This window comes from Venturia canescens, chromosome 9 (genome assembly GCF_019457755.1).
Source record: "Venturia canescens isolate UGA chromosome 9, ASM1945775v1, whole genome shotgun sequence".
NCBI lineage: Eukaryota > Metazoa > Arthropoda > Insecta > Hymenoptera > Ichneumonidae > Venturia > Venturia canescens.
Window position 1 is genome coordinate 19,902,896 of NC_057429.1, and position 17,476 is coordinate 19,920,371.

The following is a 17,476-nucleotide window of genomic DNA, read 5'->3' on the forward strand; positions in this document are numbered from 1 at the left end:
TCGGATCCGGGGATTCCTCGTTGCCCATAGATCTTTTTGCTGGTTCAGTTCCTCCAGATTTTCAACGTAGTTGCGAGGAATAGTCGCCGATGAGAGTCAAAATATATTCCTGGTCGTTGAGCCGTTGAATCGTGCTTTTCAAGCACCTTTTGATTGATCATCATTAACTCCTCGCATATTTCAGTCTAGTTACGTGCAAAAGTTCGCCAACAGCTTCGTTCCTACGCCCAACTTTTGACGACGCTCATTCCTTTAACTCCGTATAACTCTCGCTACGTATTAAGCTCGTGTACACATTCTCGTCCCTTTCTTGTCTCCGTCTCGTGCTACGAGGCACAAAATCGCAGCGGTGCTCTCGCTCTCTCTCTCAGTTGAGCCAAGAAGTAGACAATTCACAATTAGCAAACACAAACAGAAGTACGAGAGCTTTCGAGCTGGCAATGTAGGCACGAGTGCAACGGAGACTCGTGTGCAGAGAAAGAGAAATATGCGACAGTGGGTTACGGACTGCACTGATTCGTTTTTTGACTCGACGACGATCTGAACGATCGCATGTCCATGTGCCTTTGCCCATTTATCGACTGATAGCGAAGCACACGAAGAAAAAGTTTAATGACCCGAAATTTCATGGTGGAAACGTCGAGGGTGGAAACTCAACGGAAAGTATTGACTCAACTTGATTAATTAACTGATTAATAAATGAACGAGCAATAATTGTGGGTGAACAAGTATTGATGAGAATTTGAAAAAAATACGGTTTTTGGGGGTTCGGATTTTTTGAAAATTATCCAACGAGCGAGTGGATCGAGTTTTTGTGGATCGAAGAATTTGAAGAAGCATTATTTGTTTCTATTTTCTTTCCGCATTCGTCCTTGTTGCTAGCCATTGCGTTAATTCAACGAAATTTAAGACCGCAAAATTCGTTTTGTCATTGTTTTGCGCAATATTTCGATGCGGACGCATTTATGCACACCAATAAAGAAATTTTGTTGGAATTTTCAAATGCTTCGTTGAATACGTTCAACAAAATATTTAGTCGATGCAACAAATTTTCCATCAAAGTTTAGCCCCATATTGAAAAACGTTTTTCCCTCGAGTCTCACTCGCTGTTGTCAGGTTTAAAAAATGTTGGAAATTCCTTATTATCTTGATATACAGCTCGGTGGTAAAAATTAGTCAGCATTGCCGAAAATGTGACGAGGCATGTCACTCGCATAAAAACCGGTGGTTCCGTTGTTAAGGAGGCAAGAAAATAGATGAAGGTATATGGGAGTTTATACTGTTGTCTTCTCTGTCCTCTTTGCGATTTGCTCTGTGCTCTCTCCGTTGTGCCTCGCTATGCTCTCTTGCCTCGTCGACGCTCACCGCCGGAAGCAAATGGTATAGTGGCTTGTGTGGAGGAGCAGAACGATTGAGGCAGAGGAAACGAAATAGTGCGAGGAGGAGGCGAGAAAGAGAGGGAAAGAGAAAAAGATCCACTGTGTGCATGTCCCCAGAGCGTAAGCCTTTCCCTTCTCGTACTCTCTCTCTCTCTCCTCTCTCGCTCTTTTTCGCTCTCTGCGTTTGTCCTTTTCTCTACGTGTATATTCCTCTATATCTGACGTCTGTTTGCACGAGCATAAGAGCAGAGGCTCTCGTCTGTATACATTTTTCCACAATAACGGGTGTAACAAATCCTCTGGATTCTTGGAATGGAGAATTTGAAAAATCATCTCAAACACGCCATGGCTCGAATGGTGGCAAAAATTTTCGACTGTGGAACAGTCTTTTTGCCACGTTCGGGTGGCAATCAATTGGAATCGAGTCGTAGATTTTTTATCGACCATTAGGACGAAACGTCATTTTTACAAGAATTTTTCCACCATCCAAAATGATCGCGATCATCTCATTTAAGAATCTCAGAGACGTCAATGCAATGAGGGGGCTTTTGTGCATACATTTTGCGACTGTTCGGAGGTACCGAAAGGTTCGCGCATGGGCACAGCGAGTGTAAAGGGACTCTAAAGCAGTCGGACGGGTCTCGGGACTTCGATAATCGTGTGTTGATCCGAAAAAAAGGTTTTTAGGATAACTCACAGCTTTCGCACGCTCATTTATTCGACACAAACGTGAAGAAATATCGGAATTTTATAAAAATCGAGTTTAAATAAACCTCCGTAGTTTCTATTCACAAAACATTCGACTCAAAATGCCAAAACTCAAAATGTTGATGCACCGGTCACTCGGAATTCTCAATAAAGTGGCCAAAGTCAAGTTTTCCAGGTTGTGTTTCGTAGCCCACCCGCTATAAGCGAAGCTTTTGCTCTTTCCCTCTCTGGTTTTCAACTATATACAGAGGTATACGCAGAGAGAGAGAGATATATATGTGGGCAACTCGCTCACTCGCCGTTGCGTTGGAACACTTGAAGCCCCAACCAGTTACGGCAACAATAGGCTTTGTCTTCGCGCCGTCGGCGCTCGCAAATTGGTAGAAATCTTGATTAAAGGTGCAATTCCGCGCCGCGCGTTACTGCAGCCTACGGACAAATATGAATTGTGCAGCCACCCTTTCCGCACCGGCCTCCCACTCGCGAGAGCACGAAAGCGCGCGATACAACGCGCCGTTCTCTCTTCTTCCGACTCCCGGCACAAACTCGCCCTTTGCTTTGCTCCGTCGCTCCTTTTTTCCTCCTCTTTCCTGCAGACGAGTCGCCTTGTTTCGCGATTCTTTCTCAGCCTCGGCCCCCCGCGCCTCCCTCTTTCGCGAGGCCGCTGAAATTTTCGCAAAATAAAGATGGAGAAAAGCCTCGCTGCTGATGGCTCTCCTCGACAACTCCTTTTACCGAGTTCCCTGCTCCTGCTGCACTCCGGAGAAAGAGAATCCGCAAATTCATTTTTCCCCCCGTCTCTGCTCCTTCCCCAGCATTTTCCTCCCGCTTCTTTCTCCCCGAGGAAGCCCCCGAATCGTCGATTTTGAAATAACTTCCAAACAAACCTTCCTTCTCAGCGTGTGTCGAACCCCCTCCAATTTTTCCACCCCCGATTCCACCAACGAGTCGCGGCGAGCCCTTCGATCTTTGCCCACTTTTCATCCAGCCTCTTGTTTCACTCGGAAAAAATCGTTGCAAAACTCGGTTCGGAGGAACCACTTTTTTCGACGATCAGGCAATAAGGAAACGCCAAAATACCGAAAACCAAATCTCCCTCCACGTGTTCCAGCGTTCTAGGGATTTTCAATCGCCTCCGCACCCATTTATCCTCTATTAATATCCGCACACACGTGTATTTACGCGAACACAGGAACCTAAGTAGCTATATGCGATTATACCGAGGCCTCTTGTATTATCCGGATTATCTTCTGAATATGGGCTTAACGCGTGTATTGATGGAGCGATCTAACACTGTGAATAAACTTGCTGGTACAACAGATTCTCTACATATGAGCTGTGCACGTCGTAAACGTACGATGAATACACAAACGGGCCTGATTCGTCTGTATTTTACGCGTGTTTGTATCCGCGTTACATTATATAACGTCGTTTCGCGCCCTCTTCTATTTTCGACATTAAAAACTCCGACTTTTTCTCATTTTTTCGCGCTGACGCGACGCGTGTCTGAAGTTCCATGGGAATTGTTGTTCCTTTCGAAAAGGATGGACTATCCGAGAGGAAGATGCTTCGAGAATGTTTGTAAAGGTGCTTAAAATCGCGGCTGTCGATCGAATGTTTATAAATGCGGGGGAAAATGGGCTACGCGAGGAAATATCGTAATTTTGGGAAATTTGAGAAGCTCCGTGTCTCGCCTGAAGCACGAAAAAATGGACTGTAGCTTTAAGGAATTGGGGAAAAAAAACTTCTTCGGGGCCAAAACTCTCGAGAATTTGGCAATTTTTTTTTAAGTACTTTTTTGAAAAACTGTCGAGGACGATTGCAGAAGAATTTCGGAAAACCGGAGAAAGTACTGGAAAAAAAACGAAAATTTGAAAGAATTCAATGTTTTATTGTTTTCAGTTAAGAGTATGGATCAGTCGACTAACCTCACTTGGAATTTTTGAAATTGAAATTCTCTGACACGGTTTGACCGATTAAAAAAAGGCTCTGTCAGCCTACGCAGAACGATGGCAAAAATCGACTGACAGAGGCTTTTTTTAATCGGTCAAACTGTGTCAAAGAATTTTCATTTCGAAATTTGCAGCTATCTCTCTCGCACTCACGGTTGCGATATACCGACTGATCCATCCTCTTAAAAATGGTAACAGTGGAAAAAATATTGCGTCATTTTTGAAGCAACTCGTTTCGCCTCGGTCCTCCCGACCTCTTCATTCGCGTACAATCGATCGATTTAGTCGATGAAAAATAAAAAATAAAACATTATTTTCTATGAGTTATTATTTAATGACATTTTTTTCTCATGGTATGAATAGCTGTGAGGATAAAAGTGGAGGGGAATATAAATAGCTAAATAATGATGAACGCGTGGTCATTGGTCAGGGAAAAATCCGTGTCGGGGTAAATATTAATACACTTCTGGGAATGGAATAAATCTTAATTTGGGGGATGAACACGCACGAGAGTGAAGAAATGCGATGATGAATGGAATGGTGTTTGAATTGCTCTCGACAGATGGTACTTGGTCAGAATAATGCAGCTAAAATCCTCCTATTTCAATATTCATTTGGGTCAAATAGGAATTATTATTTTTTTCTATTATTACTATTTTATATGAAAAAATGTTTTGATAGGTTGAATGTTGAATGAGCACGTGCGCGTTCTCACATTTGCCATCAATAGCCTTCATAAAGTTCTCATCCGCGAGGCGCGAGCCCATGTTGTGGAATATAAAATTGCATTTCATTTCGGAAGCTCGAATATATGCACGCTACAAATACTCCGATTCAAAGACTGCGCGGCAGAGGGAAACGCGGGGGAGGGAGAGAGACTTTTCTCTCGTACTCTCTCGGACTGCTGGCTTAGCGAGAAACGCTCAGAGCCACCACAAAACTGAGTCAATTTACATAACGATAATTGAGCTGTACATGAAAGAGCTCTCTTCGTCTCTTTCTAGCTCCCTCCCCTCGCTTTTCCTCTGTCGCGATCATGACAGAGTGAGAACGATACAGAATCTTCGTATCATTGCGAATGAGAGTGTCATTGCGTGTACAATGACTCTCGCGGCACAGCATTTGTTTGATCGTCGTTATTATTACGATTGTCTTTGAAAATAAATCGAAAGTCACGTTGTATTTTGCTTACGTTGCCCCGACGAAATAGTAGCATAAATCGCTCACCGTTCGCTCATTGGAATATGCAATTCAACTTACAATTCGTAAACCAACATACAATGTGAAAAATTGATGGAGGAATGGCAAAAACATCGGGGTGACGTTCCACAAACGCCAACCAGTGTGCACCTTTCACCAAATAATCGCTGCGCCATCTACAGGCATTTGGAAAAATGGGTCTCGAACGAAACAATAAACAATGCAAATGATAGTAGCTGCAGCATTGACAGAAAACTAGATGTAAAATAAATAATTGAATATTTTTTTGTATTTGTATAAGTACTCAACAGTTTATAGTGTTTGCATAAACAATTTTTCCGGTGGGTAAAAAAAATTTATCGTTCTATGATAACTATCCTCAAAAACCTGTGCTCTTGATGGTATGGTGCATGTTGCATCTGATGGTAGGGTAGGGACCGTCCGAAAAAATACCAGGACTCAACTGACACGCATCTATAGATTGATCGTTTTTACCGAGAGAGATCTTGACCAGTCTTCATCTAATGTGCCAAATTTGGAGACAGAACTATAATAATCTCGTGATAGTTTTATTTATTTATACTTGAAGTATTCGCCAATAGCTTTAATTTTAAGGACAAGAAAAACATAAACTTTTTCATGTTCTGTGATAATCTAGGACAGTGAACAAATAACAAATCAGACGTGTGTACCAATTATCAAACTATCAAATAAACCAGTGTTTCGTTAAAACTCAAAACATAACCTCAAAAAACCAGTATCGAATAACACGGAAATTGCAATTAACATCAGAAAGTGTTTGAAAAAAGTTCAAACGGAACAGAAGAAAACTACGTTACGATAATAAAAAACCGATCCGAAATGTCTGCGAGTGAGAATAACATTCCCTATGTATTAACCGGGGGTATATTTTACATGTTCGGTCTAAAGTGGTGCTACGAGTACGCGAAATTCTGGGTTAATCCAAAGCGTAGAAGCGAGGAAAAAACAGGCAAATTTGAAAGATTGAAAATAAGTTGCGAGAATTTGTTGACGAGTCATCCGATCGAAGGAAGCCTCAAGTTGATAGCGACGGCGATAGGCCTCGCAGGTACAATGACAGGTGGTTTGGCGGATGATCGAATAGTATCGCCAAAAGTCGTGCACGCAACAATTTATTTGTTCTTCGCTTTCTCTGGCTTGGTGGACATTCTTAATTTTTATTTTCCTCGCAATGTCACCAGTGGATTGACTAATCTTGCCCTAGCGCAAAGTTTCTTCGTCGAAGGTTTTCTCTTTGTGTGGGCCAGTGTGGATGGTAGTGCTTCCGTTAATATTATTCTTGCGGCTGTTGTTTGGACCACCGCACTTGCCGTGGCTTTGGAACTTGTCTGGCCGGAACTGAAACTGCTCAGAGGATGTACAACTTTAATCCAAGGAGGATGGATTGCACTCATGATGCAAATGTACCAAAATCGCACTGGACACGTGGAAAGGATCGCTCTGGCTTTTTCCTGGCATGTTGCAGCTGCTTTTGCGGTCACCCTCTGTGTCGTTGCTATAACACGCAGCTGTATGCCTCGTCTGATTGTTGAAGAACCACCAGAAATCCCCATTTACGATTACTGCCATGAACCTAATCAGGAGATTTAATCAACAGAAAATTTTTGATAATCTCTCGGTGCAACGAATCAAAGCCTTAGGCAATAGCGTCTGTAGTCAATCTGTTAGAATATAAACATAGAAAAAGCTCTGTAATCTCAAAATGATCAATGCCCAATTGTTATTGAAACATTTTACTTTGATATGACTGAAGGATCAAAATTTAAAAAAAACATATTTCTCAAATGTGAGTCATAAAAACAATCAAAGTTTTTTGTATATTCAGCATGGGAAGAATACGATCATTATCACTTTTCCATACATTTATTGACATGCAAAAAACGTTAATACCCTAAAGTCTGATGCTTACTCTCTATAAACTTCTCTATAGAAACAGAAGAGCCATTTCGTTTTATTGTGATATTACAAAGTAGATTATATTTTTTTTCTTTCGTATTTGTACGAATTAGATTATAGCTCTAGCAGATAACTTTTTAGTATTTTTTAATAACGTGCCTTTTGTGTTATTCCATTTCGTTGAAAAACAATTTTTCGTGTTATCTTTTATGCTCTTTTTTTTCTCATCTTTCAACGGTTATTATATTAAATTTTTCAGACGTTTTTCATCCTATCGATTCTGGATTATTTAAGATCGAGCAAATTGTGATGAATAGATTTTTTTCAGCGATTTAAATTTCAATATACAAAGTTAGTCAATAGGCAGTTGAGAAGTGGCAGTCGAGCCAAAACCAGGGTGAAAAAAGCCTTCGTTTAGTGCCCCTCCTATGATAAAAGATCAGAGTACAGCAGAGTTCTTTAACATTTGTATTTCAAAATGATTTAAAAATAATACTGATATTTGGAATAGTTTTTCAAATTATTGAATCATGTATGCTTTATATATGGTTTACAATTTTTCATTCACGTGGACAAATTGATTAAGCAAATATATTTTACCAAAAAATGTGGAAAGACTTCAAATTTCAGAATTTCAAAAGACCTCTGCTGACTTGCAAACTTTTGTAAGAAGTTATACAATAATAAAGCAATAATAGTCAATAGAAAATAAAAAGTGAAAACAAAGAAAGTTTGATAAGCATACTTTATCGTATATGATATGCCAAAATATCTCTGGATAAAAACACTGTATTTCTCTATCTTTATACCGAATGATGTGGAAAAAACATCTGTTATACGAATTTATTTCGTGCCTCGTTATTATAATAATCAAAACTTTTTGTAAACATTTTGATACCCAATTTGTATCGTATATTTATTAAAATAGAATCACTACGATGAAACGTTTATCTTTATGAAAAATGCGACACCTTCCAATCGACGAAAGTATATAATAAAATTATCATTTGGGGGTTGGGGAAGGTGGTGAAGCCCCTCCTTCACAGAAAACAAAAATAGTTTCTAAACTATTGAAATGAACAGATATCAATATGAAAAGTTTTGTCCATTTTAGTATTTATTTTGGATTTATAACAATTGTACAATTTTGGAATATAAAGTTATGTTTTGTCGGAGGGTTCGTGATGTCCTCCTCGTTTAATTGTGTATCTAAAATTTCTCCGTCGGTTGTACAAATTTCAATTTTCGGTCGTTTTGGCGACGGAGGATTGTCATTTTGTTTTGAAGGTCCGGCTGAGGTAAAATCGATTGCTTCTGATATTACGTTGCCAATATTGGATACATTTTTTACGGATTTCTCGACGTAGCTTCTCGCAACTTTGCCTGATTTCCGTCCACCAGGGCGTTTTAAAGTTACCATATTGGCTCCGCTATCCGCAAGCAATGTTGCAGAAGTTCTGCGAAAAGCATGCCCTGTGTACTTGGCCGGATCATCTAATTTTAGATATGTGGCAATTTCTTTTGGCATTCTTGAAAATTTATGAATTCCGATAACTTGTGAAGTGCATTTGCCTTTTTGGAAGTTTACAAAAAATCGATCGGTCGTTGCATTCTGTGGGCGCCGGTCTGTGTACTGTTGTACGATTTGAGTAAATTCCTCTGCGATAACGAATGTACGAGGTTTCTTTGCTGTGATGGCTGGTAAATTAACAACCAGCAAGTCACCCTGTTTTTTAATGTCATCCAGTTTTATTTTCACCAATTCGTTACTGCGACAAGCCCCGCTGATTCCGAAAATGAGAGCAACCTGCCAAAGATGTATTTTATAATTGGTTGTATGAAAAAAAATCCAAACCTATATTATAAGAATTTTATAATTTTTAATTTACCTTTGTTGCTAAATACTGGCTGTTTGGAGCTTCTGACAAAAATTTTTGAATATTTTCGGACGTAAACACCTTCGACTTGTTGCTTGTAAATCCCGACGACTGTTTTTTGATGAATTCTTTGAATGTGTGGTAAGTGTCAATTTCGATTTTTTCTTTGATTTTCAGCGTTGCTTTTAGCATGGAATAGATGGACCACAGTGTTGACGGTTTATATTTTTCGCTTAATTCTTTGAAATACGCCATCAAAATGGTTTCCGACGTCAAGTTTGTTTTGCGCTCTCGTTTCCACTTCACAAATGCGTCGTACGTGTATTCATAAATTTTTTTCGATTTTGATGGCAGTAAATCGATTTTAGTCTTTTCCGCTGCCCCCTTAAGATCCGGGGGGATGTCGCACAGTGACTCATCGTCGCTGCTTTCATTTTCACTGTCACTTAATTTTTTTGTTTTTTGATTCGATAACATTTTAATAATTCGATGACGTTCACGATGTGTCACTGAATCTTTTTCGTGCGAAAGTGAGGTTACGTTCGCGCAGGAGTTAAAAGTGCTGTTTCTCGTACCCCCGACCGCTACTTTCTTCGACAGTTGCTAAATCACCTACTTTAGGTACCGCGTAGACGCTCTCCATCCCGATGTATCGTGTGCACCTCGGAGACAACAACTTCAAGAGTATGGGGCAGTCGACTAACCTCACTTGGAATGTTCGAAATCGAAATTCTTTGACACAGTTTGATCGATTAAAAAAAGGCTCTGTCAGCCTACACAAAACGATGGCAAAAATTGACTGACAGAGCCTTTTTTTAATCGGTCAAACTTGTCAAAGAATTTCGATTTCGAAATTTGCAACTATCTCTCTCGCACTCCTGGTTGCGATATACCGACTGATCCAGACCTCGTGCTGAAAACATCGCGCTCTTGTGGCACATTCCCTAGAATATTGAAGGGAGATGGCCATAGAGGAAACGAAGGAAGAAACATCGCGTTCGGAGTTAAAAGTTCTACTTTACCTCCTCGGTACACAGTATATAAGGATGGCGGATACAGTGTCGAGAGATTTTCTTTATCAACGGTTTTTTAAAAGCTCGCGGTAGCGTCTTGGGACAAGTTGAACAAATTCCATTCCATAAGGAGAATCACACCGAACAAAAATACAGTGGTAGTAAAAAAGTTGATATTTTTTATGTATTAAGAATTTTTAATAATCAATATTGTCGGATATATAATACATAATATTAATTGAGACAGTATGGACACAACGTATAATTGGCGCGGTAAGGTGACAAATAATCCTCACCCCGTCAATCGTTTCTCTCATCTCTCCCTCTCGTCCTCGTATTTGTTTTTTCTCATATTAGTTTGTTTCTTTTTATCTCTGAGGATAAATTCCCCTCGAAGAGGTTAGGGCGGCGGGGGGTTCACAGGAGGCCCGTTTTCAGTTTTCCATTAACCGCAACACGATTTTTCCCTCTCGGCTTTTCTTTTATTATTTTCAAAATAATATCCGAAAAAAAAGAACTAAAAATCAAAATTCCGACGTTTCGTCAGGAACATTGCGTTCTCAAGCCCTTTCAAAATTTGCCACTCATCCTCCGGCCCGCGCGGCGCATTATACTATTTAGTCTAATCCCTGATATATAACATGAACCTTGTTCACGATCGTAAAAAAGGATCGTGAGGCGAAAATACATCATAATTTCGGACTGCCACGACCACAAAATAAGAAAAGAAAAAAAAACAAAACAAAACCAACGTACAGTCGTTGCGTTTCTTTGTTCACTCGCAACATTTTTTTTTTTTTTTTTTTTTTTTTTTTTTCAAATTAAATTTCATAATTTAATTGAAAAAGTTTGTTTTTCCTTCGATTTCCGTCTCTGCGTGTGTAATGTCACGTTTATAATCCTTCGAGAACGTGTTATTTTTTTTTTTTGTTTGTTTTTTCATTTCATTTTTGTTTTCTATAGTTGCTTTCGCTCGTTCTCCTTTTTTCTTTCTCTCGCATTTACCTACTTTGTACAATCATGCTACACGATGTGCTATTTTTTTTTCTCAATAAATATTCGATAAATATATCATTGTATTTAATATAATAGAATATGTATATCACTATCATTAATATTTATAGTTTTGCCGTATTAATATTAATAATAATCGCCCTATTAATTATCGTTGTTATTGCTACTGCTACCACTACTACTATTTTTTATTATCTTTATGATGATTATTGTTATTATTATTATTGCGATAGTAATTATTAGTTATTGTTATATTAATATTATTATTATCGTCGTTTTGCCTCATTTCCATTACTGTTGTTTTTAATTTTTTTTTCTTTCCCGTACCGCACTCACAGTTATTCGTTTATTTAAAAACTATGTAATTTTATATTCTTATCGTTTCTCGCTCAATTCCTCACTACAATTCGCCTTACGTAATATTAATTTAATTAAATTTTTTTTTTGTCGTTTTTCTTTTATCTCGTGTGTATAATATAAATTTATATTCCGTTTACAAAGTCAATCTAATCGTCTCGAACTCTAGTATTGTTGTTTTTATATCGCATCGCGAAACTTCCGTCTCGCTCTCGTATTTCGTAATAAAGCTCTACGCAACTGTATATTTTAAATAAATGAATTAGTTTCATCTTCCTTCATCATCGTTATTCACGTTATTCTGTGACTTCACACATTCGTGTGTTCTCGTCTACGCTATCAGTCAACTGCACGCGAGTATTTCAATGTTTCAAGGTCAAATCGAAAGGGGTGACCGGGCCTCTAGTCATCAAGGTCGTCTTAAATTTCATTGCTGTTTCTTATTCATTCGAGAATGTCAAGTCCGTATGTCGCGTTCCCATTGTTAAAATAATTTATCCTTCTCTCTCGACCCCGTGACGCTCTACATATTTTTATACTCTTTTTATCTTCTTATTCGTTTTTTTGTCATTGCTTACTCCGCAAAAATCTTAAGGACGACTATTTCTCTTAAGTATATAGAAAAAACACTCACTCGCGCTCCTATATAAGAACGAGAAAATTTACGATTCTGAAAAATCACTCCCGATCAAAACGCCTCAATGGTTCTGTCTTTTTTTTTTCTTTTTGAATTTTTTTTCGGGAGTTATTTGTTTTCGTTTTTTTTTTCTTCTTTTAGTAATAATGCACTTTCGGTTCAAGGCAGCACGAGACGCTGTACAAGGGGTTTCTCGTTACCCGATGGACTCTTTTTTTTTTCTTCTTTTTCTTTTTGCGAAATTCATTTGTCATTTTTTCTCACATTCACACGTTTTTAACTTGCTTTCTTGTATTTTTTTTCATGTTTCTCTCTTTCATTCTTCAACACACTCGTGGCGAAAATGATAAAGATGAGCGAAACTTTGAAAGAATCTTCGAATTTTGACTCATTTTTTCTGATTATATTAATTCCTCTCGCTCTTTCTCTTTCTTCTTTCTTCATATCGCGTTCGTTCATTAATTTAAGCTGCAAATTCGTTCGATTCTACACCCTTTCCAATCTTTAGTTTTATATTCTCTAATTTTCTAAACTTTCCAAGGTCTAAGATGACACGCGAAATCGATCTTTACATTCGTTTTTCAGTGGTTTTTCTTTTTTTTTTTAGTTCTTCAAGATAGCTGTATTTTTTGGCTTTTCACTTATCTGCTATTGCATTCCTCGCGTCATGTCAATATCATTCATTCCGTTTTCTCACTTTCATTTATCCTCGCATTCTCTCGCGTTCTGCCGTTCTACTGATCACATTGCACAACGTTACGTACGTTATATCGAGTGAAAAACAAAGAATTCGAGCTCATATACGTTGGCGTTTGAGAGAAAAAAATCGCCATACTATGAAAAAACGCCCGAGGTTTTGGCATTGTTATTATTATTATTATTATTATTTCGAGACAGCCTACATATATCCTTGCATCTAAAGCAACGACAGAGGAAAAAAGTGATAGCGTTAAAGAAAAAAGAAAAAATGACGGTACACTGTCCCGGGCCACCCTGTTACTTTGGTTTCTTTTCGTGTTTCTCTTCGCTTTTTTTTTCTCTTCTTTTCTTTATCGTTTAAAAAAAACATTTTATTTACTTCTTTTTGCGTTTTGTTGTCGCGTGACGAAGACTGACGAGTGCATTGACATGATTATTTAAATTTCATTTTAAATCGTTATTATTCAAAGTTATCATTAAATATTGTTTCGCTTATATTTTCCGTAGAAAAACCATTCTGTTTACAATTACAGCTCCCTCCCTAATTACCACCTATCTTAATGCAGTTATTTTTTTGTCTGTTTAATTGGCATCATTTTTATTTTTAATCGCTCAACGCATCCTAATCCTAATGCTTTTTTTTTTCTTTCTTTTTTTTGTTTACTTCCCCTTGGCTATTTTCGTCCTCTCATTTTATTAAATTATTGTATTTTATATATATTTCTCAAAGCCAATGTCCGATATTCGTTTTCGTTTTTTTAATTCGTCGAATATCCCATCGAGTCCGCATTAAATATGTTTACTAAATTTTATTATTAAATATAATTCAGCACTTTCGTTATAGATATTTACATTGTTTCATCTCTCCTCTCGTACGAGCTACAGCGAGTATATAGTTTGTTTGTTTGTTTATTGTTTTATCGGTAATTTCAGTAGTTTGTGTGTTGGAGCTCCATTTTTCTTCTTCTTCTTCTTCCTCTTCCCAGTTTACTTATAACTTTTCTTTTTTCCCTTTGTTACTTTATACTGCAATTAAACGTAATAGTTGTAGCGATTTTGTTTTTTTCTTTCTGCTTCCCCATTATTAGTAGATTAGTTATTAGTAGTAAATGGCAATCGAGCCGTAGTAGTGGTTTTTTTGTTTCGTGATACAGTAAATAATGCCGTTAAATTTTGGCAACAATGAACCATTGCTCAGGTAGTACGAATTCGGTGAGGACGTTCCGAACGAAATGTATGAACTGCCTAGAATCGCGTATTGAATGAAAAATAATAGTCAAATCAGAAGAAGACGCTTGATAAGTAACATTTTTGTGAACAATTTTCAAGTCGGTTCGAATATAAAACAATTTTTATTCTCAATCAATTGGAAACTTAATCGTCCTTCAGTTAAATATCATTATCGATCCGTTCACGCCTACGTTTGCAGATTTTTGCTCAAAAATACTCGGTACAATTTCGCAGAAGTATAAACAAAACAAAACAAAACAGGATGAATGAGCCACGATGAGAGTGAAAATTTGAAAACGAAGCTTAACTCCAACGACCATTGAGATTTTTGTCTTCTCATATAGATAGACTCGTGTTCGGATGATTATTTTTCAAATATTTTCACGACGTTTCAGGTTTGAAAGTATGAGAACTGTGATCGAGGTTGCTTGCAGAGTTATCATTAAAAGTATGGGGAGCGTGGGAGCGTCCATGTGAGCGAAAATCCCAATATTATAATTAATCAATATTTATACTAATAATAATAACAATATTGGCAATAATGATAATAATATTTCGATGATAGTTTATGTAGTAGTAGTCGTAGTCGTAGCAGCAGCAGAGAGGCTCATCATTTTCGTTGCATTTTATAAATATACATACATAATGCATATGTATGTATGTATAAAATCGTATTTTACTCTTGGTTTTTTCTAAACTTACATAATAATATCGTACGCTCGCGTTTCTAGCCGAAAATTCGCGGACTCAAAAACTGGCGGAAATAGAAAAAAAAAAAGAAAGATAAACCAAAATAAAACAACTACGAAAGGGTCGATCAGCGAGAGAACTTTTGTTTTTCCCGGGTAATAAGAAACCTTTCGAAACGACGACAGCTATACGTGAGAGAGGGTAGAGAATCGAAAAATTAAAAAACAAAAAATAACCCAAATAGAATCAACAACATCAATGCAAGAAAGAAAAAACAAAACGATTTAAACAAATTCAACAATATTTTCATTGAAATGATCAATGTCTTATTTTGATCAGCAAACAAACTTGTGTGTGTGTGCGCGTGTGTGTGTGTGTGTGTGTGCGATGATAAAAATCAATCATTCGTTCGTTAACTAAACAAATTCAAGCTGTTTCAACGAAAACCATATACAATATACATATGTAAATAATGTTTGTTCTTTTTTTCTCCATCTTCGATCTCAAATACAAATCTATATAACTTTTTGTATACTCAAATAAAATACAGGCTATTACTACGCTATTTTTTCCCTCTTTTAAATATTCATTTATCTTTATAAAACTCATCAGTACTAAGAAATAAATTAAAGGTAAAACGACATGAGAAGTGTGAGAGAAGGGTCTTGAGGAGGGTTCTTTTTTTGTTCCTAACTGTAGTGTGGACGATACAGTGTGTTTAGCTAACAGCCTTGGCGATTTATTATTATTATTAGGACGAGCACCCTTTTTTCAAGCTTAACTATATATATATATATATTTATATATTTATAAAAAGAAAAAAGATAAAAACTCAAGCTTTTTGTTTCTACATTTCTTGTGTGTGTGTGTGTTTTTTTGCTCTGTCCTTGTAGCGAGTATTATTTTCTTCCAAGCACTTTTAGGAGGTTTTTCTTTTCGTTTCTTATGCTCGAGATTGCAAGCATTTTTTTCACGTAGGAAGTAACGATACGGTAAAAAGTCGTTTTTTTCTACTTCGTTCATGTGTTTAGAAAAAACAAAACCAAGACGAAATGTTTGCCTCCGAATGAACAATTATGGTACATTCTTCGTTTATTGTTAACTGCCAATGAAGGCAATCGAACCGTTCTGTATTCGCTGGTTCTCCGGAGTGCGTTGGTTTTTATTCGTTCGTTTTTTTTATCACCTATTGCTTCTTCTCCGTATCATATTCTCGATGTATTTGTGTATTTTCTTTTCATTATCGTGATTCTCACGTTTAATACTAAATTCGAATTCGTTTGCTGTACTTTTTTACCCCATTTTTGTTCTTCATACTTAAATCTTTCCTAGAATAGCAAAGAGAGAGCTGTTTTGAAGTAGTCCTCACCGGTTGAAACCAGTGGTCGGCACTAGTTCTGAGCATTCAGGCATTGTTTATTCAGAATAAAAGAAACAATTATTATCATCGTTGCTACGTTTCCTTTCGACAAATTCGAAAACTTGCTTTCAGTTTTTTTTCCATTTCACTCAACGATCGCTCCCTCTTTCTTTCTCTCTTTCTCTTGCTCTCTTCCCCTACGTTATGATGCTTTCATTTTCTACACTGTTTTCCCACTGTTCTCGTACTATTATTTTTCTCCCCTCCCAAGGAGGTTATCTAATAACAAACGCTTAATAATAATCAAGGCAATAACTTGTTTTTTCCCCCTTTCTCGTATAGGCCTGTGCGTTCTCGCGACTAACTCGTCGGTTCTCCATCCTTCGTGTTTATCCATCGTTTGCTTCTTCTTCCTTCAACAGCAGGTTTTTCCTTTGTTTTTTTATTATTTTGATTTTACATTTTTTAATAATTAATTTCGGGAGAACGAGGAATCTCTCGGAGAACTCTCGCTGGAAGACCTTTCTACGTATAAATAATGTGTGGAACAGGAAATAGGACGGGGCCAGGGGCTGCGGAGAAGACTATTGTTGAGGGACACATGGAGATATTTTTTTCTTAGAGAAAAGGGGCTCGGGGGTAGGAAAAGAAGGGAGGATTTTCTCACTCACGTGTCAGACGTTTCGAATGAAACGCATTTGAGCAGAACAAGGAAGATCGAGAATTATTTTTCTCCATCTCTCTCTCCCTCTCTTTCTCTCGTCTCTCTCTCGTTTTTTTTTTCGTTTTTTCATTATTTCATTTTGTAGAAATTTTATTTGATTTTCTATTTTTCTTCCCTTTCGTTTGGAACTAATTTTCCGTAGGCTCAGACGCCATTTGTGTCAACCTATCAGCCACGCTGTCAACTTAATCGTCGTGTATCTCGAAGTTTTTACGAAAATTTTCGTCCATCGCACTTTTTTGGCAAGATGCCCCAGCAGAAAAAAACCTGATGAGACATCGTACAGTTTCGACGAATATATACGTAACACGTAATTTGGTAATACGAAATGTTCCATCCCCGCTGTCACGGAGGAGACTTTGGTCGACCACTCTTGTCCTGCATCACTTGTTGCTGTTGGTGCTGTTGTTGGTGTTGTTGGTGCTGCTGCTGCTGCTGCTGCTGCTGCTGTTGTTGTTGGTGATGGTGCGATGTAGGATCCTGCGAAACCCCGAGATCGTTGCTCATCATACTCCCGGACCCGCCTTTGTCCACGACGCTGCTCGTGTGCACGGGATGGAAGTATCGTTCTGAAAGTAGTAAACTGATTTTTAATTCTACGCGATGATCTTTCAGCAGGATCGACCTACTGCTATTTATGTTGAGATTGGACTTGTATCCCGATGATGCAGAATTATTCAACGGTTTTTGCTTCAATT

At 37.8% G+C, this 17,476-nt stretch overlaps 3 protein-coding genes across 10 annotated transcripts in view; 1 reads left to right on the top strand and 2 right to left on the bottom strand.

Annotated features, from left to right (window-relative positions):
* Nucleotides 1-5,748: 5,748 nt before the first annotated feature.
* LOC122415575 (transmembrane protein 45B-like) lies at nt 5,749-8,116 on the top strand. Its single transcript, XM_043427794.1, has one exon. The coding sequence runs from the start codon at nt 6,101-6,103 to the stop codon at nt 6,869-6,871; it is 771 nt and encodes a 256-aa protein (XP_043283729.1). The 5' UTR covers nt 5,749-6,100; the 3' UTR covers nt 6,872-8,116.
* Nucleotides 8,117-8,276: 160 nt separating this feature from the next.
* On the bottom strand, nt 8,277-9,848 carry LOC122415574 (uncharacterized). Its single transcript, XM_043427793.1, has 2 exons — nt 9,067-9,848; nt 8,277-8,984 (listed from the first exon to the last, which is right to left on the bottom strand). The coding sequence occupies exons 1-2, from the start codon at nt 9,529-9,531 to the stop codon at nt 8,295-8,297; spliced, it is 1,155 nt and encodes a 384-aa protein (XP_043283728.1). The 5' UTR covers nt 9,532-9,848; the 3' UTR covers nt 8,277-8,294.
* A 2,300-nt stretch (nt 9,849-12,148) lies between these two features.
* The window catches only part of NfI (Nuclear factor I), a 57,696-nt gene continuing 52,368 nt past the window's right edge, over nt 12,149-17,476 (bottom strand). For 7 of the 8 annotated variants that reach the window (XM_043427785.1, XM_043427786.1, XM_043427784.1 and 4 more), the window contains one exon: nt 12,149-17,347. In XM_043427785.1, the coding sequence (XP_043283720.1) occupies nt 17,124-17,347 (224 nt within the window). In that variant the 3' untranslated portion in view covers nt 12,149-17,123. Of the gene's footprint in view, nt 17,362-17,476 lie in introns of all 8 variants that reach the window. The other variant, XM_043427792.1, reaches the window with a different exon arrangement.

What these genes read in the sequence shown, in the direction of transcription:
- LOC122415575 (XM_043427794.1), top strand. Translation starts at nt 6,101, where the DNA reads ATGTCTGCGAGTGAGAATAACATTCCCTATGTATTAACCGGGGGTATA.
- LOC122415574 (XM_043427793.1), bottom strand. Translation starts at nt 9,531, where the DNA reads ATGTTATCGAATCAAAAAACAAAAAAATTAAGTGACAGTGAAAATGAA. An exon ending in GCCAGTATTTAGCAACAAAG is followed by an intron (nt 8,985 to 9,066) that starts GTAAATTAAAAA and finishes CATCTTTGGCAG; the next exon opens with GTTGCTCTCATTTTCGGAAT.